The sequence below is a fragment of the Ranitomeya variabilis genome, chromosome 5, assembly GCF_051348905.1.
Source record: "Ranitomeya variabilis isolate aRanVar5 chromosome 5, aRanVar5.hap1, whole genome shotgun sequence".
NCBI classification, from domain to species: domain Eukaryota; kingdom Metazoa; phylum Chordata; class Amphibia; order Anura; family Dendrobatidae; genus Ranitomeya; species Ranitomeya variabilis.
Window position 1 is genome coordinate 6060866 of NC_135236.1, and position 24967 is coordinate 6085832.

At 48.9% G+C, this 24967-nt stretch overlaps 2 protein-coding genes across 2 annotated transcripts in view; one reads left to right on the forward strand and one right to left on the reverse strand.

The window, feature by feature from the left end:
* Positions 1 to 18402, forward strand: part of MPDU1 (mannose-P-dolichol utilization defect 1) — a 28725-nt gene extending 10323 nt beyond the window's left edge. The window contains exons 2-7 of the mRNA XM_077261503.1: positions 1491 to 1556; positions 5120 to 5252; positions 12695 to 12780; positions 12891 to 13009; positions 14512 to 14622; positions 18172 to 18402. Of these exons, the coding sequence (XP_077117618.1) occupies positions 1491 to 1556; positions 5120 to 5252; positions 12695 to 12780; positions 12891 to 13009; positions 14512 to 14622; positions 18172 to 18303 (647 nt within the window). The 3' untranslated portion in view covers positions 18304 to 18402. The remainder of the gene's footprint in view (positions 1 to 1490; positions 1557 to 5119; positions 5253 to 12694; positions 12781 to 12890; positions 13010 to 14511; positions 14623 to 18171) is intronic.
* FGF11 (fibroblast growth factor 11) overlaps positions 1 to 24967 on the reverse strand; it is a 1303510-nt gene that overhangs the window by 957019 nt on the left and 321524 nt on the right. The window lies entirely within an intron of this gene.

Consider the following 24967-nt stretch of genomic DNA (forward strand, 5'->3'; position numbering starts at 1 on the left):
CATGGTTGGGGTCATGTTGGGGTGCTGCTCGGGGTCCCTTCTGCAGGTGGGCTGTGTACCCCTCGCCCCTCATGGTTGGGGTCATGTTGGGGTGCTGCTCAGGGTCCCTTCTGCAGGTTGACTGTATACCCTGCACCCCTCTCATGGTTGGGGTCGTGTTGGGGTGCTGCTCAGGGTCCCTTCTGCAGGTGGGCTGTGTACCCCGCATCCCTCTCTTGGTCGGGGTCATGTTGGGGTGCTGCTCGGGGTCCCTTCTGCAGGTGGGCTGTATACCCCGCGCCCCTCTCATGGTCAGGGTCCTGTTGGGGTGCTGCTTAGGGTCTCTTCTGCAGGTGGGCTGTATACCCCGCGCCCCTCTCATGGTCAGGGTCCTGTTGGGGTGCTGCTCGGGGTCCCTTCTGCAGGTGGGCTGTATACCCCGCGCCCCTCTCATGGTCAGGGTCCTGTTGGGGTGCTGCTTAGGGTCTCTTCTGCAGGTGGGCTGTGTACCCCGCGCCCCTCTCATGGTCAGGGTCCTGTTGGGGTGCTGCTCAGGGTCCCTTCTGCAGGTGGGATGTGTACCCCGCATCCCTCTCTTGGTCGGGTCATGTTGGGGTGCTGCTCGGGGGTCCCTTCTGCAGGTGGGCTGTGTACCCCGTGCCCCTCTCATGGTCAGGGTCCTGTTGGGGTGCTGCTCAGGGTCCCTTCTGCAGGTGGGCTGTGTACCCCTCGCCCCTCATGGTGGGGATCGTGTTGGGGTGCTGCTCAGGGTCCCTTCTGCAGGTGGGCAGTGTACTCCACGCCGCTCTCATGGTCGGGGTGCTGATCAGGGTCCCTTCTGCAGGTGGGCTGTGTACCCCGCACCCCTCTCATTGTCGGGGTCATGTTGGGGTGCTGATCAGGGTCCCTTCTGCAGGTGGACTGTGTACCCCGCGCTCCTCTCATGGTCAGGGTCGTGTTGGGGTGCTGCTCAGGGTCCCTTCTGCAGGTGGGCTGTATACTCCGCGTCCCTCTCATGGTCGGGGTCATGTTGGAGTGCTGCTCAGGGTCCCTTCTGCAGGTGGGCTGTGTACCCCGCAACCCTCTCATGGTCGGGATCATGTTGGAGTGCTGCTCAGGGTCCTTTCTGCAGGTGGGCTGTGTACCCTCACCCCTCTCATGGTCAGGGTCCCTTCTGCAGGTGGGCTGTGTACCCCGCACCCCTCTCATTGTCGGGGTCATGTTGGGGTGCTGATCAGGGTCCCTTCTGCAGGGGGACTGTACCCCGCGCTCCTCTCATGGTCAGGGTCGTGTTGGGGTGCTGCTCAGGGTTCTTTCTGCAGGTGGGCTGTGTACCCTCACCCCTCTCATGGTCAGGGTCCCTTCTGCAGGTAGGCTGTGTACCCCGCACCCCTCTCTTGGTCGGGGTCATGTTGGGGTGCTGCTCAGGGTCCCTTCTGCGGGTGGGCTGTGTACCCCTCTCCCCTCTCATGGTCGGGGTCCTGTTGCTGATGTTCTGTTTCTTCTTGCAGTTGATTGTGTGAAGATTCTGATCAGTAAGATCTTGGGGATCGGGATCATCGTCGGCTCCATCCTGGGTGAGTCCTGGACTAGATGGCCATATTCAGAAGTAGCAATCCTAGGCTACAAAGATGACTCCCATCAGCAGAAACTCAGTAGGAAAGTGCAATATCTTTATTGAATCATTCAACAAACGCATGAAAACTTATTAAAGGAAGACGTCAGGCAGAGAGAAATCATGGGGTAAGTATACAAAGTGTCGTGTCATCGGTCCAGAGTACGATTCCGAGTGATCATTTACATATATGTATAAAGTGCAGTGCCGTATGGAGAAAGGATGGACGTTACATACCACATGCGCCAATATCATGGATGGTGTTGGCAGCAAGGTCTCCACCTAGAGGCCAACAGCAAGTCGTAGATCCAGATACAAGAAATAGAACCGATCACACACAAGTCAATATTACATTGTATCTGTTCTATTCAATAGTGACTAATAAAATGACTGTGAACATCCAGAAATCATTGCAACCAGTAAAGAACTAGAAGTCCAAAGCCAAGTATTGTGTGCATGATGAAAGTAAAATGGAGCGATCATGGAGAGCGCAAGCGACGTAGTTCAGCTCGTCTTAAGTCTTCATTTATTAGTTTCCACAACGCGTTTCAACAGAATGGCTCCGTCCTCCTCAGGTGGTAGTTACACATAGTGGGATAGGGAAGGTATATAAAGGAGGAAGAGCCTATGGAAATTAGGAAGCATTTCTTCAGAACGCCCACATGATTAAAAATGCAGATTATGGCTGCACTAAAAAATATAAAAACGGATGCAATATACAACACATATAAATAGAACCAACCTTAAAGCCAATAAAAAAACAATATACATAAAAAATTATAACAACGTACATATATTACGTGACTTTCTCAATAGTGAGGTTTAACCCCTCAGGGGCTAATGTGCCAACTTTAAAAATCCAATAACTCTCCCTTATTAAATTATTGTCTCGAGGCGGTTTCTCAATTCTTTTCAACTGATCATCAACTACCTCCCTTACAAATGTATTTTTTTGAAAAAAGCCATAATGTTTGTTCTTGAGAATAATGTCTCCTCTTTTGAAGGTGTTTTTTACCGCCAAGTGAGCGGCTGTGCGATGGGGACATGATTTGCCCCCAGTTGTTCAAATTTGTTTATGGGGCATTCAAATCTGTCTTCATCGCGCAGTCCCCATTGGCGTTAGGTAAAATTGCTATGTACCGTCGCGTCATTGACGACCTCTTCATCATCTGGACTGGGTCTCAACGGGAAGCACTAGATTTTGTTCAGTCCCTGAACTCTAATTCTTGGGGACTCAAATTCACAGCTAATATATCCAATACGTCGACCCATTTGGGTGTTTTTCAACCTCCACCCACTTCAAAAAGGTGGATGTAAACTGCTATCTCAGCTTCAGCAGTGGCCACCTCCCTAAGTGGATCTGAAATATCCCTTATGGGCAATATTGGAGGGTCAGAAAGAACTGTACGGAGGCTGAGATTCTAAAAGATCGTTTCAGGAGTAAAGGCTACCCTAACAAGTTGTTTAGTGATGCCTTCACCAGGGCTAGAGCATTCACACAAAGGAAATGCATTGACAAAATAAAATATAGGGAGAACATGCCGGATAAATCCTCAGATTTGGTGAACTGGAGTTTTATCACTAATTTTAACCAATCCCATTTGACTATACGTAATCTTGTTAAAAAATACTGGTTTATCCTGAAAAGGGGACCCCATACTATATACACACATACCCGCACAACCCAAAACGATTCTTCGGAAAAATCAGATTCTTAGAAATCTCAAGTCCTCACCTTCCTCTGCAACCCGGATAAATTCCAACCCGGGTTGTTTTGCGTGTAGGACTCCTAAGTGTTTGTGCTGCGTCTGTATATTGAATGGGGCGCGTGAATTTACATCCCATACCTTCCCTATCCCACTATGTATAACTACCACCTGAGGAGGACGGAGCCATTCCACTGAAACGCGTTGTGGAAACTAATAAATGAAGACTTAACACGAGCTGTACAACGTTGCTTGCGCTCTCCATGACTGGTCTATTTTACGTTCATCCTGTCTGATCCTCTTCTGAGGTACCTGGCCGGAGCGTCTGCGTACCACCCTTATTGCCACATTCCCACCGCCAGCTTGGCGCTCCCGTGAAGCCGCCTGTCTGACTCTATTATTATTATTATTATTATTATTTATTGTTATAGCGCCATTTATTCCATGGCGCTTTACAAGTGAGGAGGGGTATACATAATAACAAATACAATAATCTTGAACAATACAAGTCATAACTGGTACAGTAGGAGAGAGGACCCTGCCTGCGAAGGCTCACAATCTACTCTATCCTTAAGTATTGTGTGCATGACGCGGTCACTGCTTCACATACTCTCCAGTGCTGGTGCTAAATCAAGGAGCAGCCCACAATGTCCACCGACAAGACCTGTATCCAGAGAATTTCCCGGATGCACCCTTTTACGCACATTTCGCTGGTGATGCTTCCTCAGAGGAATATGTTTCGTATACTTGCCCAATGATTTTTCTCTCCATGATGTCTTCTTTTAATATTTTTATGCAATTGTTGAATGTTTCAAAAACCATATTGTATTTTCCTACTGAGTTTTTACTTATGGAAGTAATCTTTGTAGACTGAGTCCTGTACTAGTATGGAGGGTGTGCCCCGGCCGTAGGGGAGCGCTGCATCTAGGAGGCGCCTCAGTCCTGAGTGTCGGGGCTGTAATCATTAGTACGGCCCGTCATGTCCCTGTACTGTCCTCAGTCACTGCTGTTATATATGTAAGATGCTCAACGGGGCTGATCTGTACGTATATGACTTAGCTGATGGCCAGTACGGCCGATCATTACTGGAGCAGTGTTGTCAGGGGGGGCAGCCCATTGTTACCGTGACGGTACTTTGGTTCGTGAGGGCGGCCCATCATTACCATGGTGGTGGTGTGGTTGTGGAAACGGCCCATTGTTATTGGGGAGGCAGTGCGGTCGCGGGCATGGCCCATCGTAACTGGGGTGGTGGTGCGGTTGTGGGGACGGCCCATCGTTACTGAGGCGGCGGTGCAGTCACGGAGACGGACCATCGTTACTGAGGCGGCGGTGCAGTCACGGAGACGGACCATCGTTACTGGGGCGGCGGTGCAGTCGCGGAGATGGACCATCGCTACTGGGGGGCGGTGTGGTAGTGGGGACGGACCATTGCCAATGGGGTGGTGCGGTCGTGGGGACGGCCCAACATTACTGAGGCGGAGTTGCAGTCGCGGAGACGGACCATTGTTATTGGGGCGGTGGTGCAGTCTCAGAGACAAACCATCGCTACTGGGTTGGTGGTGGGGACGGCCCATCGTTACTGAGGCAGAGTTGCAGTCGCAGCAACGCACCATCGCTACTGGGGGGCAGTGTGGTTGTGGGGACGGCCCATCGCTACTGGGGGGCGGTGTGGTTGTGGGGACGGCCCATCATTACTGAGGCGGTGTAGTGGTGGGGAACGACCTATTACTGGGGCGGCGGTGTATTTGTGGGGACGGCCCTTTGTTTCTGGGATGGTCTCATGGCTGATGTAACCTCATGGCTTCCTCTCTGTTCGCAGTGAAGGTGCCGCAGATTGTGAAGATCTTGCGCTCCGGGACGGCGGAGGGGCTCAGCTTCAAGTCCATCCTCCTGGAATTGCTGGCACTGTCAGGCACCATGGTGTACAGCATCACCCGCGAGTTTCCTTTCAGGTGAGACACGTCTGTCCTACTCTCAGGCGCTGCTGGGGACCTGTATACACCCTCGCCCGTATCTCCATCCTTACAGGGGGTGCGGGGGACCTGTATACACCCTCGACCGTATCTCCATCCTTACAGGGGAGTGCTGGGGACCTGTATACACCCTCTCCTGTATCTCCATCCTTACAGGGGGTGCGGGGGACCTGTATACACCCTCGCCCGTATCTCCATCCTTACAGGGGGGTGATGAGGACCTGTATACACCCTCGCCCGTATCTCCATCCTTACAGGGGGTGCGGGGGACCTGTATACACCCTCGACCGTATCTCCATCCTTACAGGGGAGTGCTGGGGACCTGTATACACCCTCTCCTGTATCTCCATCCTTACAGGGGGTGCGGGGGACCTGTATACACCCTCGCCCGTATCTCCATCCTTACAGGGGGGTGATGAGGACCTGTATACACCCTCGCCCGTATCTCCATCCTTACAGGGGGTGCTGGGGACCTGTATACACCCTCGCTCGTATCTCCATCCTTACAGGGGGGTGATGAGGACCTGTATACACCCTCGCCCGTATCTCCATCCTTACAGGGGGTGCTGGGGACCTGTATACACCCTCGCCCGTATCTCCATCCTTACAGGGGGGTGATGAGGACCTGTATACACCCTCGCCCGTATCTCCATCCTTACAGGGGGTGCGGGGGACCTGTATACACCCTCGACCGTATCTCCATCCTTACAGGGGAGTGCTGGGGACCTGTATACACCCTCTCCTGTATCTCCATCCTTACAGGGGGTGCGGGGGACCTGTATACACCCTCGCCCGTATCTCCATCCTTACAGGGGGGTGATGAGGACCTGTATACACCCTCGCCCGTATCTCCATCCTTACAGGGGGTGCTGGGGACCTGTATACACCCTCGCTCGTATCTCCATCCTTACAGGGGGGTGATGAGGACCTGTATACACCCTCGCCCGTATCTCCATCCTTACAGGGGGTGCGGGGGACCTGTATACACCCTCGACCGTATCTCCATCCTTACAGGGGAGTGCTGGGGACCTGTATACACCCTCGCCTGTATCTCCATCCTTACAGGGGGTGCGGGGGACCTGTATACACCCTCGCCTGTATCTCCATCCTTACAGGGGGGTGATGGGGACCTGTATACACCCTCTCCCGTATCTCCATCCTTACAGGGGGTGCTGGGGACCTGTATACACCCTCGCCCGTATCTTCATCCTTACAGGGGGTGCTGGGGACCTGTATACACCCTCGCCCATATCTCCATCCTTTCAGGGGGTGCTGGGGACCTGTATACACCCTCGCTCGTATCTCCATCCTTACAGGGGGGTGATGAGGACCTGTATACACCCTCGCCCGTATCTCCATCCTTACAGGGGGTGCGGGGGACCTTTATACACCCTCGACCGTATCTCCATCCTTACAGGGGGTGCGGGGGACCTGTATACACCCTCGCCCGTATCTCCATCCTTAGAGGGGGTGCTGGGGACCTGTATACACCCTCTTCCATATCCATCCTTACAAGGGGTGCGGGGGACCTGTATACACCCTCTTCCATATCCATCCTTACAAGGGGTGCGGGGGACCTGTATACACCCTCGCCCGTATCTCCGTCCTTAGAGGGGGTGCAAGGGACCTGTATACACCCTCGCCCATATCGTGGCGTCTACAAGGGGTTAAGGATTTGTCCAGACTGTGACATATTAACCCCTTTCTGACATCAGATGTACTATTCCGTCCATGTGACTTGGGCCAGTTTGACCATCACGGGATAGTACGTCGTCAATCACAAACTAAAATGTTTCTATACGAATGCACACAGCCTGGGCAACAAACAAGGAGAATTGGAACTACTAACCCAGGAGAAGAAATATGATGTAATTGGAATCACTGAAACTTGGGACGATACACATGATTGGAATACAAGGCTAGAAGGATACAACTTATTTGCAAGAAACACTGTCGCACTGTATGTCAGAAAAGTGTATATCTGCACAGAGATCCAAGCTTCAGAGACTGGGAGTTCTGTGGAACTGGGTAAGAATACAAGGAGAGAACAACAGAAAGGACACCATTGTAGGCATTTACTACAGGCCGCCTGAGCAAGCTGAAGGTATGGATGAACTCTTTATGCATCAAATGGCCAAGTTCTCCAAAAATATGACACGGTGGTCATGGGAGATTTCAACTATCCAGACATTTGTTGGGAATCTCTCAGGCAAAACTAACAGGTCAAACAAATTCTTATCCTCTCTTGCTGACAATTTTAACTTCCAAAAGGTAGGAGAGAAAACAAGGGGATCTGCTACCTTGGATCTAATCCTTATAAATAGGGAGGAAATGGTTGAGGAGGTAAGAGTGGCTGGGACCCGAGGAGGTAAGAGTGGCTGGGACCCTAGGAGGTAGCGATCATGCTATTTTAGAATTTTGGATAACTAGAGGAGGAAGACCTGTGAAGACTCAGACATCAAGGTTAGATTTCAGAAAGGCAGATTTTAAGGGACTCAGAGAGGGAGGGATTCAATGGTTGGATATCCATAAGGACAAAAATGTCCAGGAAGGGAAATCTTGAAAAATTAGATTATCAAAGTACAATCGTTAACAATTCCAAAAAGAGGGATGAATACAAAGCATTTAAGGAAACCAGGGTGGATATACAGAACTTAAACACATGCTAACAGGAAGAAATAAATGTTTATCAAATGGAAAGAGGGAAGCATATCTAAAGAAGAATATAATGCTGTCTGCAGAACCTGCGGGGCACAAATCAGATTATCTAAAGCTGACAATGAATTAAGGCTTGCAAGAGACGTCAAAAGCAGGAAAAAAGGATTTTGGGGATATGTCAAAAGTAAAAGAAAAGTCAAAGATGCTATAGGATTTTTACAGGATGAAAATGATATGGTAAGAAAGGATGTTGAGAAGGCAGAACTATTAAATTCCTATTTTGCATCCATTTTCTCTCAGAAAGGAAATGTAACATCGACTGATCTTCACTGTCCTAGTAAAGGAATAGAAGAATCCAGGATATCTATAAACCGAAAGGTAGCGAGGAAACACTTAGCTAGCATAAATGAATTCAAGTCTCCAGGTCCAGATGAATTATACCCCACAGTACTGAAGGAGATGGCAGAAGAAATTTTTGAACCACTCTCCATAAATCTTTGAAAATTCTTGGAGAACAAGAGAAGTCCCAGAAGACTGGAGAAGAGCAAATGTTGTTCCTATCTTCAAAAAGGGGAAGAAGGTGGATCCAGCGAACTATAGGCTGGTGAGTCTGACGTCTATACCAAGAAAGATCTTTGAACAAATTATATTAAACAACATGTATGTAAGTACCTGGATAAGAATGAAGTGACAGAGTCAGCATGGGTTTGTAACTAATAAGTCATGTCAGACTAACTTAATTTCCTTCTATGACAGAATCACTGACTGGGTGCATCAGGGAAATGCTGTAGATATAGTATATCTTGACTTCAGCTAAGCATTTCACAAAGTATCTCACACAATCCTTATTGAAAAAATGACTAAGTATGGACAAGGCAACTGTTAGGTGGATTCATAACTGGCTTAGTGATCGGACCCAAAGAGTTGTTGTAAGTGGCGGCACATCCATTTGGAAGAATGTCTCAAGTGGGGTACCACAGGGTTCTGTCCTGAGCCCTGTATTGTCAAACATCTTTATCAATGATTTAGATGAAGGAATTGAGGGCACACTGATTACATTTGCTGATGACACAAAGCTAGGAGGGATAGCTAATACTAGAGAAGAGAGAGGATTCAAAAAGATATAAATAAACTGGAGCAGTGGGCAGCAACTAACAGAATGGTTTTTAACAAAGAAAAATGCAAAGTACTACGTGGGCAATAAAAATGAAAAAAGCATATACAGAATGGGAGGAATAAGGAGGGAGGCTAAGCAACAGCACGTGTGAAAAAGACTTGGGTATACTAATAGATCAGTAAGAAAAAACAAAGTCCAGCTCACCATATCGACATTCCCGGAGGCTCGGAGCACGGAACCGCTGTGTCAGGGCGTAGGCAAACATAAAAGGAAAAGAATCCAGCTCAACGATGCAGTGAAAGATCCGTAGCTTTATTTCACTTCAAAATAGCGTGTGAGGACAAAACATCAGCACATTAAAACCAAGATCAACGCGTTTCCGGTGACTGAGCACCCTTAAACATGATTAAGGGTGCTCAGTCACCGGAAACGCGTTGATCTTGGTTTTAATGTGCTGATGTTTTGTCCTCACACGCTATTTTGAAGTGAAATAAAGCTACGGATCTTTCACTGCATCGTTGAGCTGGATTCTTTTCCTTTTATATACTAATAGATCACAGACTGAACATGAGTCAACAGTGTGATGCAGCAGCAAAAAGGCAAATACAATTCTGGGATTTATTAACAGAAGCATACAGTCTAGATCACATGAAGTAATTATTCCCCTCTACTCCTCTTTGGTCAGGCCTCATCTGGAATACTGTGTCCAGTTTTGGGCACATTTTAAAAAAGACCTCAACAAAGTGGAGCAAGTTTAGAGAAGAGCGACCAGAATGGTGACCGGTCTGCAAACCATGTCCTATGAGGAACGGTTACAGGATTTGGGAATGTTTAGCTGCAAAAAAGACTGAGAGGAGACTTAATAGCTGTCTACAAATATCTCCAGGGCTGTCACATTGCCGAAGGATCATCTTTATTCTCATTTGCAAAAGGAAAGACTAGAAGCAATGGGATGAAACTGAATGTGAGGAGGCAGATTAGATATTAGAAGGGTGACAGGGTGATCAATGAGTGGAACAGGCTGCCATGAGAGGTGGTGAGTTCTCCTTCCATGGAAGTCTTCTCACAGAGGCTGGACAGACACCTGTCTGGGATGATTTAGCGACTCCTGCTTTGAGCCGGGGGTTGGACCAGATGACCCAGGAGGTCCCTTCCAACTCTACCATTCTATGATTCTATGCCCATCTGCATACTATGGAAGTGAGCAGCGTGCTAAAAATGATTGTCCCATATTGGGACAATGTAAAAAAGTTAGAGAAAAGAAAAACTTTTTAAAATAATTGTAAAAATATTTAAAAAAATAAAATAAAATTCTATCTCTAAATAAATATTTTAATGAAAAAAAATGTAAACAATAAAAGTACACATTTGGTATCCAGGGGCCGTAATGATCCGCCCTATAAAACTGTCCTACTAGTTAACCCCTATAGTGAACACCATAAAAATAAAAAACAAGGCGAAATTAATGCTTTATCATCATGCATGCAGCCAAACAAAAATGAAAATGTCATCTTGTCGCACAAAAAACGAGCCGCCATACAGCTCCATCACTGGAAAAGTAAAGTTATAGCCCTCAGAATAAAGCGATGCAAAAATTATTTAGTAAAATAGGTTTTTATTGTATAAAAGTGCCAAAACATAAAAAAACTGACTCAAAGAATAAAACTGCTTTATCAATTATACCACATGGAATAACCCCCCCCCCCCAAAAGAAATTCATGAATTGCTGTTTTTTTCATGCTGCCTCCCAAAAATCAGAATAGAAATGATCAAAAAATGTCACGTGCCCTAAAATGTTACCAATAAAAACGTCAACTCGTCCCGCCAAAAACGAGACCAGACATGACTCTGTGGACCAAAATATGGAAAAATAGCTCAAAATATGGTGGTGCAAAAACTATTTTTTGCAATAAAAACTACCTTTTAGTGTGTGACAGCTGGCAAAAAAAACCCGCTATAAGGCTATGTGCACACGTTGCGGAATGGGGTGCAGAATGTTCTGCACAAAATCCGCATCTCCTGGCAGAAACCGCAGGTGCAGATTTGCCGCGGATTTTGTCCGGTTTTTATGCGGAATTGATGCTGATTTTCTGCGGTTTTTACCACTGCGGATTTCTCTAATGGAAGGGGTCAGAAACGCTGCAGATCCGCACAAAAGAGACATGCACTTCTTTTAAATTCGCAGCGTTTCCACGCGGATTTTTCCACACAGCTTCTTTTTTCTCTTTGATTTACATTGTACTGTAAATCACAGTGCGGATCTGCAGCGCTCCTGCACAGAAAAATCCGCTGCGGATCCGCACTAAATCCACATTGTGTGCACACAGCCTAAATAGTAAATCAAACCCCCCTTCATCACCCCCTTAGTTAGGGAAAAATAATAAAATAAAAAAATGTATTTATTTCTATTTTCCCATTATGGTTGGGATTAGGGTTAGGGGTATGTTGGGGTTAGGTTTGTGGTTAGGGTTATGGTTGGGGTTGGAGTTAGAATTGGGGGTTTCCACTGTTTAGGCACATCAGGGGCTCTCCAAACGCAACATGACGTCCCATCTCAATTCCAGCCAATTTTGCATTGAAAAGTCAAACAGCGCTCCTTCCCTTCCGAGCTCTACCATGCGCCTAAAAAGTGGTTTACCCCCACATATGGAGTATCAGCGTACTCAGGACAAATTGTACAACAACTTTTGGGGTCCAATTTCTCCTGTTACCCTTGGGAAAATTAAAAAATTTTGGTCTGAAATAATTTTTTTGTGAAAAAAAGTTCATTTTTTTTTTTTTTTTTTAAACATTCCAAAACTTCCTGTGCATCACCTGAAGGGTTAATAAACTTCTTGAATGTGGTTTTGAGCACTTTGAGGGGTGCAGGTTTTAGAATGGTGTCACACTTGGTTATTTTCTATCATATAGACCCCTCAAAGTGACTACAAATGTCAGGTGGTCCCTAAAAATAATGGTTTTGTAAATTTTGTTGGAAAAATTAGAAATTGCTGGTCAACTTTTAACCCTTATAACTCCCTAACAAAATAAATTTGGTTCCAATATTGTGCTGATGTAAAGTACACATGTGGGAAATGTTACTTATTAAGGATTTTGTGTGACATCTCTCTGTGATTTAAGGGCATAAAAATTCAAAGTTGATGAATTGCAAAATTTTCGCCAAATTTCTGTTTTTTTCACAAATAAATACAAGTCTTATTGAAGAAATGTTACCACTATCACGAAGTACAATATGTCACGAGAAAACAGTGTCAGAATCATCAGGATCCGCTGAAGCTCCAGAGTTATAACCTCATAAAGGGACAGTGGTCAGAATTGTAAAAATTGGCCCGGTCATTAACGTGCAAACCACCCTCGGGGGTAACGGGGTTAAATGAATAGTTGTATTGTAGGCGCGATCATTAACCCTCGCCTGTGTTCCGCTGCTCCTGCGCTCAGTGCCTGTGTCTGTATACTGTTGCATCATGTAACCGCTGCAGCCAATCAGTTTTTTTTTAATGATATTTGTACGAGTATGTGGTCACTGCAGCACAGTGACTGGAGATGAGTGTAGGGGGAGATGACAGCTGAGTGAGACCCCCTTTTATTAGTGCGCACCCCCCGCTATCAGTGCAGAGCTCAGCATTGCTCCCTTTGTCTCTTGCAGCTCCTGGGGTGAAGTTCTCTTCCTGATGATACAGACACTGATCATCGGCTTCCTGATCCAGCATCTCGGAGGCCGCACCGCCCTGGGTACGACGAGGCCTCGCCCGCTGGCCCCTCGCCCGCTGGCCCCTCGCCCGCTGGCCCCTCGCCCGCTCGCCCTGTTTCCTGCCTCTCATCAACGCCTCCTGTGATTCCAGGTGTCCTGTTCCTGGGTGTGTACTTCGCTCTGGTGGCGATCCTGCTTTCTCCTGTCATCCCCATGGCTGTCATCACCGCGCTGCAGGCAACCAACATGCCGGCTGTGATCGTCAGCAGGGTGAGTGCAAGATTGTGTAACGCCACCCAGCAAGGGGCGGGGCCTCACCTCCCTTCTGACTGTATCACCCTATAGGGGGCAGGGCCACAGCGCCCTTCTGTCTGAATCACCCTGCAGGGGGCGGGGCTTCCTCTGTACATATCGCCCAGCAGGGGGTGGGGCATTCTCTGTACATATCGCCTGGCAGGGGGTGGGGCATCCTCTGTACATATCGCCCTGCAGGGGGCGGAGCATCCTCTGTACATATCACTCTGCAGGGGGTGGGGCATCCTCTGTACATATCGCCCAGCAGGGGGTCGGGCATCCTCTGTACATATCGCCTGGCAGGGGGTGGGGCATCCTCTGTACATATCACTCTGCAGGGGGTGGGGCATCCTCTGTACATATCGCCCTGCAGGGGGCGGGGCATCCTCTGTACATATCACTCTGCAGGGGGTGGGGCATCCTCTGTACATATCGCCCTGCAGGGGGTGGGGCATCCTCTGTACATATCGCCCTGCAGGGGGTGGGGCATCCTCTGTACATATCGCCCTGCAGGGGGTGGGGCATCCTCTGTACATATCGCCCTGCAGGGGGTGGGGCATCCTCTGTACATATCGCCCTGCAGGGGGTGGGGCATCCTCTGTACATATCGCCCTGCAGGGGGTGGGGCGTCCTCTGTACATATCACTCTGCAGGGGGCAGGGCATCCTCTGTACATATCGCCCTGCAGGGGGTGGGGCATCCTCTGTACATATCGCCCTGCAGGGGGTGGGGCATCCTCTGTACATATCGCCCTGCAGGGGGTGGGGCATCCTCTGTACATATCGCCCTGCAGGGGGTGGGGCGTCCTCTGTACATATCACTCTGCAGGGGGCAGGGCATCCTCTGTACATATCGCCCTGCAGGGGGTGGGGCATCCTCTGTACATATCGCCCTGCAGGGGGTGGGGCATCCTCTGTACATATCGCCCTGCAGGGGGTGGGGCCTCCTCTGTACATATCGCCCTGCAGGGGGTGGGGCCTCCTCTGTACATATCGCCCTGCAGGGGGTGGGGCATCCTCTGTACATATCGCCCTGCAGGGGGTGGGGCGTCCTCTGTACATATCACTCTGCAGGGGGCGGGACGTCCTCTGTACATATCGCCCTGCAGGGGGCGGGACGTCCTCTGTACATATCGCCCTGCAGGGGGCGGGACGTCCTCTGTACATATCGCCCTGCAGGGGGTGGGGCATGCTCTGTACATATCGCCCTGCAGGGGGTGGGGCGTCCTCTGTACATATCGCCCTGCAGGGGGCGGGACGTCCTCTACATATCGCCCTGCAGGGGGTGGGGCATCCTCTGTACATATCGCCCTGCAGGGGGTGGGGCATCCTCTGTACATATCGCCCTGCAGGGGGTGGGGTGTCCTCTGTACATATCACTCTGCAGGGGGCGGGGCATCCTCTGTACATATCGCCCTGCAGGGGGCAGGGCATCCTCTGTATTTTACTCTGACCTTTTTTTTTTTCTCCGTCCCGCAGCTCATACAGGCAGTGACGAACTACAGGAACGGTCACACAGGGCAGCTGTCGGCAGTGACGGTTGCTCTGCTATTCCTGGGGTCTCTGGCTCGGATATTCACCTCGGTGCAGGTACGGGATGTACCGCTGTAATATACTGTGTGTGTGTGTATATAATATACAGTCATGGCCAAAAGTGTTGGCACCCTTGAAATTATTCCAGGAAATGAAGTATTTGTCCCAGAACATTATTACAATTCCCCATGTTTTGTTATACTCAGAGATATATCCTTTGTGTTTATTGGAACAACACAAAAACAAAGGAAAAAAGGTACATTGGGCATAATTTCACACAAAATTCCCAAAATGAAAATAAGCCAGACAAAATTGTTGGCACCTTTCTAAAATTGTGGTTAAACATCTTTGCTGCATGTGATGCTCGTTCACACTCATCTGTGGCAAGTAACAGGTGTGGGCAATATGAAACCAGATAAGGAGGGGATAACTTGCCTCACTTTGCATTGTGTGTGTGCGCCACACTAAGCATGGAGAACAGAAGGAGGACAAGAGAACTGTCTGAGGATCGTCCGAATGATGGATAAGCAGCCCCAATCAAGGTACGAATAAATTCTAGATGTCCTGCAGGCTCAGGGTGCATCAGTGTCAGCGCAAACTATCCATCCACATGTGAGTGAAATGAAACACTATGGCAGGAGATCCCAGAGGACCCCACTGCTGACACAGAGACATAAAATACGTAGACTACAGTAAGCCAAAATCCTTCTGGGAAAGCATCTTGTGGACAGGTGAGAGCAAGATAGAGCTTTTTGGTAAAGCACATAATTCTACTGTTTACTTAGAAGGGAATGAGGACTACAAAGAAAAGAACACAGTACCTACAGTCAGATATGGTGGAAGGTCACAGATGTAGATGTTTTGGGTTTTGCTGCCTCTGGCACTGGAGGCCTTAACTGTGGTAATCTTCAGATGTCATGATGCCTTACACACAGATTTTGGGTGGCAATGTAGTGTCCAGTGTCCCTAGGTCATGGGTCTTCCAGCAGGACAATGACCCCAAACCTACTGCAAGAAGCCCTTAGAAGTGGATGTAAACAAAGTGCTGGAGAGTTCAGAAGTGACAGAGTCCAGATGTAAATTCCATTGATCATCGGTGGAGAGATCCTACAATCGCTGTTGGGAGAATGCGAAGTAGAAGACCGGGAGCAGATTGTAAGAAGAGTCCAAGACCCCTGCTAAGAGGAAGAAGAGTCCAAGACCCCTGCTAAGAGGAAGAAGAGTCCAAGACCCCTGCTGAGAGGAAGAAGAGTCCAAGACCCCTGCTGAGAGGAAGAAGAGTCCAAGACCCCTGCTGAGAGGAAGAAGAGTCCAAGACCCCTGCTGAGAGGAAGACGAGTCCAAGACCCCTGCTGAGAGGAAGACGAGTCCAAGACCCCTGCTGAGAGGAAGACGAGTCCAAGACCCCTGCTGAGAGGTGGAGGAAGAAGAGTCCAAGACCCCGGCTGAGAGGTGGAGGAAGAAGAGTCCAAGACCCCGGCTGAGAGGTGGAGGAAGAAGAGTCCAAGACCCCTGCTGAGAGAAAGAGGAAGAAGAGTCCAAGACCCCTGCTAAGAGGAAGAAGAGTCAAAGACCCCGGCTGAGAGGTGGAGGAAGAAGAGTCCAAGACCCCGGCTGAGAGGTGGAGGAAGAAGAGTCCAAGACCCCGGCTGAGAGGTGGAGGAAGAAGAGTCCAAGACCCCTGCTGCGAGGTGGAGGAAGAAGAGTCCAAGACCCCTGCTGAGAGAAAGAGGAAGAAGAGTCCAAGACCCCTGCTAAGAGGAAGAAGAGTCAAAGACCCCGGCTGAGAGGTGGAGGAAGAAGAGTCCAAGACCCCGGCTGCGAGGTGGAGGAAGAAGAGTCCAAGACCCCGGCTGCGAGGTGGAGGAAGAAGAGTCCAAGACCCCGGCTGAGAGGTGGAGGAAGAAGAGTCCAAGACCCCTGCTGAGAGGTGGAGGAAGAAGAGTCCAAGACCCCTGCTGAGAGGTGGAGGAAGAAGAGTCCAAGACCCCGGCTGAGAGGTGGAGGAAGAAGAGTCCAAGACCCCGGCTGAGAGGTGGAGGAAGAAGAGTCCAAGACCCCGGCTGAGAGGTGGAGGAAGAAGAGTCCAAGACCCCTGCTGAGAGAAAGAGGAAGAAGAGTCCAAGACCCCTGCTAAGAGGAAGAAGAGTCCAAGACCCCTGCTAAGAGGAAGAAGAGTCCAAGACCCCTGCTAAGAGGAAGAAGAGTCCAAGACCCCTGCTAAGAGGAAGAAGAGTCCAAGACCCCTGCTAAGAGGAAGAAGAGTCCAAGACCCCTGCTAAGAGGAAGAAGAGTCCAAGACCCCTGCTAAGAGGAAGAAGAGTCCAAGACCCCTGCTAAGAGGAAGAAGAGTCCAAGACCCCTGCTAAGAGGAAGAAGAGTCCAAGACCCCTGCTGAGAGGTGGAGGAAGAAGAGTCCAAGACCCCTGCTGAGAGGTGGAGGAAGAAGAGTCCAAGACCCCGGCTGAGAGGTGGAGGAAGAAGAGTCCAAGACCCCTGCTGAGAGAAAGAGGAAGAAGAGTCCAAGACCCCTGCTAAGAGGAAGAAGAGTCAAAGACCCCTGCTAAGAGGAAGAAGCGTCCAAGACCCCTGCTAAGAGGAAGAAGAGTCCAAGACCCCGGCTGAGAGGTGGAGGAAGAAGAGTCCAAGACCCCGGCTGAGAGGTGGAGGAAGAAGAGTCCAAGACCCCGGCTGAGAGGTGGAGGAAGAAGAGTCCAAGACCCCGGCTGAGAGGTGGAGGAAGAAGAGTCCAAGACCCCGGCTGAGAGGTGGAGGAAGAAGAGTCCAAGACCCCGGCTGAGAGGTGGAGGAAGAAGAGTCCAAGACCCCGGCTGAGAGGTGGAGGAAGAAGAGTCCAAGACCCCGGCTGAGAGGTGGAGGAAGAAGAGTCCAAGACCCCGGCTGAGAGGTGGAGGAAGAAGAGTCCAAGACCCCGGCTGAGAGGTGGAGGAAGAAGAGTCCAAGACCCCGGCTGAGAGGTGGAGGAAGAAGAGTCCAAGACCCCGGCTGAGAGGTGGAGGAAGAAGAGTCCAAGACCCCGGCTGAGAGGTGGAGGAAGAAGAGTCCAAGACCCCGGCTGAGAGGTGGAGGAAGAAGAGTCCAAGACCCCGGCTGAGAGGTGGAGGAAGAAGAGTCCAAGACCCCGGCTGAGAGGTGGAGGAAGAAGAGTCCAAGACCCCTGCTGAGAGAAAGAGGAAGAAGAGTCCAAGACCCCTGCTAAGAGGAAGAAGAGTCCAAGACCCCGGCTGAGAGGTGGAGGAAGAAGAGTCCAAGACCCCGGCTGAGAGGTGGAGGAAGAAGAGTCCAAGACCCCGGCTGAGAGATGGAGGAAGATTGTGATGGTGATAGGAAGAGACTGATTGCAGATATTTATGAGGGCGCCAACAATTCTGTCCGGCCCATTTTTGGGGTTTTGTGTGAAATTGTCTTTCTTTCTTTTTTTTTCGTGTTGCTCCAAGACACAGAAAAGAAATAAATCCGTTTATAACAAAACATGGGGATTTGTGTGTAATGTGCCAACACTTTTGGTCATGACTGTACGTGTGGTATGGATGGGGTTAGGCTGCGCTCACTGACCTGGCAATTTCCTCCCCTCCCTCCCGGCAGGAGACTGGAGACCCCCTGATGTCTCTCACATACGTCGTGTCTTCTGCATGTAATGGACTGATATTCTCTCAGCTTCTGTACTACTGGAATGTCAGCTCTGTGGCCGACAAGAAGAAAAAGAAGAGAAAGTGAGGCGTCTACTGTGACCGTTCCCATCCTCCGCGTCCATCCTGCACTTGCCCGCGGCTCCTGCACAATCTCCATCATTCCAATGAAGTCTCTTTATTTTTAGTTCTTGGTGTGTCTTTCTAGTGTGATCATCCTGGGCAGGAGGAGCCGCTCCAGGCCATGGACCCCAGCATGCCTGGACCGGACCCCCGGGCAGTGGACATGCAGCACACAGGTCGCACCATGTGAGCGCAGAATCTCCATTATTTCTGCGTTATTCTCCAGGCACACCTGGAGCTGCATTCACAGTTCGGCTGCTCCCTGTACGGAGCGCTCCCTGTTGGGCTGCATGTAGTCAGATGTGCACAGTATTACCAACACACGGGAGTACAACACCTGATGGAAAGGCAGAATTGTGACTGCAGCTCTGGAGGATAAGAGATGATCAGAATTGTGACTGCAGCTCTGGGTGTGACTGGATGATAAGACATGAAGTGAGTCGGATGTCCAGACATGCGGCGTTTCTCTGAGGTTCACTGTCAGTTTGGCCTGGCCTGGGTGATGGAGGCGACCAGAGCCAAACACTATCCCTGGGTATGACACAATGATGAGTACCCACAGTGATATCAGGTGTCTGTTTTATTAGCATTCTAGGTGGAGCCCCCTGTGGTGGGGGGTCTGTCATCACATACACCCTCGGGAGAAGATATTTTATTACAGGAGCAAAGTTTTCTCCTCTGTCCCTGTAAAGTTCATCATCGACACCGTGCTACAACTTCATCCGATCATGAGCAACATGTGAGCGTGTCTCCCAGGAGGCAGCACCGGACCGGCGAAATGTCTATACATCAACTACAAGGACAGTGTGTCTCCCTCTGGGCGGAGGTCGTCAGGTTCAGTTGGGGGTTCGTCCTGTTGCATTTACATTCTCAGTTGTAGAGACTGCGGTCCGGGGTGGGGGGAAGAGATCATCATCCCAAACTGGGAATCGTTACCGCTCGACACCTAGAAGGATCCAAGAAAATAAGTGTCAACGCTAAAGCAATCAAAATGGTCAACTATGCCGGTGTAAGTCATGAAGAGCTGGCTGGTGGAGCCCGGTGTATGGATTATAAAGAGCGGGCTGGTGTAACCCGATGTATGGATTATAAAGAGCGGGCTGGTGTAACCCGGTGTATGGATTATAAAGAGTGGCCTGCTGTAACCTGGTGTATGGATTATAAAGAGTGGGCTGGTGTAACCCGGTGTATGGATTATAAAGAGTGGGCTGGTGTAACCCGGTGTATGGATTATAAAGAGTGGGCTGGTGTAACCCGGAGTATGGATTATAAAGAGCGGGCTGGTGTAACCTGGTGTATGGATTTTAAAGAGCGGGCTGGTGTATGGATTATAAAGAGCTGGCTGCTGTAACCTGGTGTATGGATTATAAAGAGCAGCCTGCTGTAACCTGGTGTATGGATTATAAAGAGCGGGCTGGTGTAACCCGGTGTATGGATTATAAAGAGCGGCCTGGTGTATGGATTACAAAGAGCAGCCTGCTGTAACCCGGTGTATGGATTATAAAGGGCTGGTGTAACCCGGTGTATGGATTATAAAGAGCGGCCTGCTGTAACCCGGTGTAAGGATTATAAAGAGCGGGCTGCTGTAACCCGGTGTATGGATTATAAAGAGCGGGCTGGTGTAACCCGGTGTATGGATTATAAAGAGTGGGCTGGTGTAACCTGGTGTATGGATTATAAAGAGCTGGCTGGTGTAACCCGGTGTATGGATTATAAAGAGCTGGTGTAACCCGGTGTATGGATTATAAAGAGCGGGCTGGTGTAACCCAGTGTATGGATTATAAAGAGCGGGCTGGTGTAACACGGTGTATGGATTATAAAGAGCAGCCTGCTGTAACCTGGTGTATGGATTATAAAGAGCAGCCTGCTGTAACCTGGTGTATGGATTATAAAGAGTGGCCTGCTGTAACCTGGTGTATGGATTATAAAGAGCAGCCTGCTGTAACACGGTGTATGGATTATAAAGAGCTGGCTGCTGTAACACGGTGTATGGATTATAAAGAGCTGGCTGCTGTAACCCGGTGTATGGATTATAAAGAGCTGGCTGCTGTAACCCGGTGTATGAATTATAAAGAGCAGCCTGCTGTAACACGGTGTATGGATTATAAAGAGTGGCCTGCTGTAACACGGTGTATGGATTATAAAGAGCTGGCTGCTGTAACACGGTGTATGGATTATAAAGAGTGGGCTGGTGTAACCTGGTGTATGGATTATAAAGAGCTGGTGTAACCCGGTGTATGGATTATAAAGAGCGGGCTGGTGTAACCCAGTGTATGGATTATAAAGAGCGGGCTGGTGTAACCCGGTGTATGGATTATAAAGAGCAGCCTGCTGTAACCCGGTGTATGAATTATAAAGAGCTGGCTGCTGTAACCCGGTGTATGAATTATAAAGAGCAGCCTGCTGTAACACGGTGTATGGATTATAAAGAGTGGGCTGGTGTAACCTGGTGTATGGATTATAAAGAGCTGGTGTAACCCGGTGTATGGATTATAAAGAGCGGGCTGGTGTAACCCAGTGTATGGATTATAAAGAGCGGGCTGGTGTAACCCAGTGTATGGATTATAAAGAGCGGGCTGGTGTAACCCGGTGTATGGATTATAAAGAGCAGCCTGCTGTAACCCGGTGTATGGATTATAAAGAGTGGGCTGCTGTAACCCGGTGTATGGATTATAAAGAGCAGCCTGCTGTAACCCGGTGTATGGATTATAAAGAGTGGCCTGCTGTAACCTGGTGTATGGATTATAAAGAGCTGGCTGCTGTAACCCGGTGTATGGATTATAAAGAGTGGCCTGCTGTAACCTGGTGTATGGATTATAAAGAGCAGCCTGCTGTAACCCGGTGTATGGATTATAAAGAGTGGCCTGCTGTAACCCGGTGTATGGATTATAAAGAGCAGCCTGCTGTAACCTGGTGTATGGATTATAAAGAGCGGGCTGGTGTAACCCGGTGTATGGATTATAAAGAGCTGGCTGCTGTAACCCGGTGTATGGATTATAAAGAGCGGGCTGGTGTAACCCGGTGTATGGATTATAAAGAGCGGGCTGCTGTAACACGGTGTATGGATTATAAAGAGCAGCCTGCTGTAACCTGGTGTATGGATTATAAAGAGCGGGCTGGTGTAACCCGGTGTATGGATTATAAAGAGCGGCCTGGTGTATGGATTACAAAGAGCAGCCTGCTGTAACCCGGTGTATGGATTATAAAGGGCTGGTGTAACCCGGTGTATGGATTATAAAGAGCTGGCTGCTGTAACCCGGTGTATGGATTATAAAGAGCTGGCTGCTGTAACACGGTGTATGGATTATAAAGAGCTGGCTGCTGTAACACGGTGTATGGATTATAAAGAGTGGCCTGCTGTAACCTGGTGTATGGATTATAAAGAGCAGCCTGCTGTAACCTGGTGTATGGATTATAAAGAGCAGCCTGCTGTAACCTGGTGTATGGATTATAAAGAGCGGGCTGGTGTAACCCATTGTATGGATTATAAAGAGCTGGCTGCTGTAACCCATTGTATGGATTATAAAGAGCTGGCTGCTGTAACACGGTGTATGGATTATAAAGAGCTGGCTGCTGTAACCCATTGTATGGATTATAAAGAGCTGGCTGCTGTAACCCATTGTATGGATTATAAAGAGCTGGCTGCTGTAACACGGTGTATGGATTATAAAGAGTGGGCTGGTGTAACCTGGTGTATGGATTATAAAGAGCTGGTGTAACCCGGTGTATGGATTATAAAGAGCTGGCTGCTGTAACCCAGTGTATGGATTATAAAGAGCGGGCTGGTGTAACCCGGTGTATGGATTATAAAGAGCAGCCTGCTGTAACCCGGTGTATGAATTATAAAGAGCTGGCTGCTGTAACCCGGTGTATGAATTATAAAGAGCAGCCTGCTGTAACCCGGTGTATGGATTATAAAGAGCTGGCTGCTGTAACACGGTGTATGGATTATAAAGAGCGGGCTGCTGTAACACGGTGTATGGATTATAAAGAGCTGGCTGCTGTAACCCGGTGTATGGATTATAAAGAGCAGCCTGCTGTAACCCGGTGTATGGATTATAAAGAGTGGGCTGGTGTAACCTGGTGTATGGATTATAAAGAGCTGGTGTAACCCGGTGTATGGATTATAAAGAGCGGGCTGGTGTAACCCAGTGTATGGATTATAAAGAGCGGGCTGGTGTAACCCAGTGTATGGATTATAAAGAGCGGGCTGGTGTAACCCGGTGTATGGATTATAAAGAGCAGCCTGCTGTAACCCGGTGTATGGATTATAAAGAGTGGGCTGCTGTAACCCGGTGTATGGATTATAAAGAGCAGCCTGCTGTAACCCGGTGTATGGATTATAAAGAGTGGCCTGCTGTAACCTGGTGTATGGATTATAAAGAGCAGCCTGCTGTAACCTGGTGTATGGATTATAAAGAGCGGGCTGGTGTAACCCGGTGTATGGATTATAAAGAGCTGGCTGCTGTAACCCGGTGTATGGATTATAAAGAGCGGGCTGGTGTAACCCGGTGTATGGTTTATAAAGAGCGGGCTGCTGTAACACGGTGTATGGATTATAAAGAGCAGCCTGCTGTAACCTGGTGTATGGATTATAAAGAGCGGGCTGGTGTAACCCGGTGTATGGATTATAAAGAGCGGCCTGGTGTATGGATTACAAAGAGCAGCCTGCTGTAACCCGGTGTATGGATTATAAAGGGCTGGTGTAACCCGGTGTATGGATTATAAAGAGCTGGCTGCTGTAACCCGGTGTATGGATTATAAAGAGCTGGCTGCTGTAACACGGTGTATGGATTATAAAGAGCTGGCTGCTGTAACCCGGTGTATGGATTATAAAGAGCTGGCTGCTGTAACCCGGTGTATGGATTATAAAGAGCTGGCTGCTGTAACACGGTGTATGGATTATAAAGAGCTGGCTGCTGTAACACGGTGTATGGATTATAAAGAGTGGCCTGCTGTAACCCGGTGTATGGATTATAAAGAGCTGGCTGCTGTAACCTGGTGTATGGATTATAAAGAGCAGCCTGCTGTAACCTGGTGTATGGATTATAAAGAGCTGGCTGCTGTAACCCATTGTATGGATTATAAAGAGCTGGCTGCTGTAACACGGTGTATGGATTATAAAGAGCTGGCTGCTGTAACCCATTGTATGGATTATAAAGAGCTGGCTGCTGTAACCCATTGTATGGATTATAAAGAGCTGGCTGCTGTAACACGGTGTATGGATTATAAAGAGCGGACTGCTGTAACCCGGTGTATGGATTATAAAGAGCTGGCTGGTGTAACCCGGTGTATGGATTATAAAGAGCTGGCTGCTGTAACACGGTGTATGGATTATAAAGAGCGGGCTGCTGTAACCCGGTGTATGGATTATAAAGAGCTGGCTGCTGTAACCCGGTGTATGGATTATAAAGAGCTGGCTGCTGTAACACGGTGTATGGATTATAAAGAGCTGGCTGCTGTAACACGGTGTATGGATTATAAAGAGCTGGCTGCTGTAACCCGGTGTATGAATTATAAAGAGCTGGCTGCTGTAACCCATTGTATGGATTATAAAGAGCTGGCTGCTGTAACCCGGTGTATGGATTATAAAGAGCTGGCTGCTGTAACACGGTGTATGGATTATAAAGAGCGGGCTGCTGTAACCCGGTGTATGGATTATAAAGAGCTGGCTGCTGTAACACGGTGTATGGATTATAAAGAGCTGGCTGCTGTAACCCGGTGTATGGATTATAAAGAGCTGGCTGCTGTAACCCGGTGTATGGATTATAAAGAGCTGGCTGCTGTAACACGGTGTATGGATTATAAAGAGCTGGCTGCTGTAACACGGTGTATGGATTATAAAGAGCTGGCTGGTGTAACACGGTGTATGGATTATAAAGAGCTGGCTGCTGTAACCCGGTGTATGGATTATAAAGAGCTGGCTGCTGTAACCCGGTGTATGGATTATAAAGAGCTGGCTGCTGTAACACGGTGTATGGATTATAAAGAGCAGCCTGCTGTAACCTGGTGTATGGATTATAAAGAGCTGGCTGGTGTAACACGGTGTATGGATTATAAAGAGCTGGCTGCTGTAACCCGGTGTATGGATTATAAAGAGCTGGCTGCTGTAACACGGTGTATGGATTATAAAGAGCGGGCTGCTGTAACACGGTGTATGGATTATAAAGAGCGGGCTGCTGTAACCCGGTGTATGGATTATAAAGAGCTGGCTGCTGTAACCCGGTGTATGGATTATAAAGAGCTGGCTGCTGTAACACGGTGTATGGATTATAAAGAGCTGGCTGCTGTAACACGGTGTATGGATTATAAAGAGCTGGCTGGTGTAACACGGTGTATGGATTATAAAGAGCTGGCTGCTGTAACCCGGTGTATGGATTATAAAGAGCTGGCTGCTGTAACCCGGTGTATGGATTATAAAGAGCTGGCTGCTGTAACACGGTGTATGGATTATAAAGAGCCTGCTGTAACCCGGTGTATGGATTATAAAGAGCGGGCTGCTGTAACCCGGTGTATGAATTATAAAGAGCTGGCTGGTGTAACACGGTGTATGAATTATAAAGAGCTGGCTGCTGTAACCCGGTGTATGGATTATAAAGAGCTGGCTGCTGTAACCCGGTGTATGGATT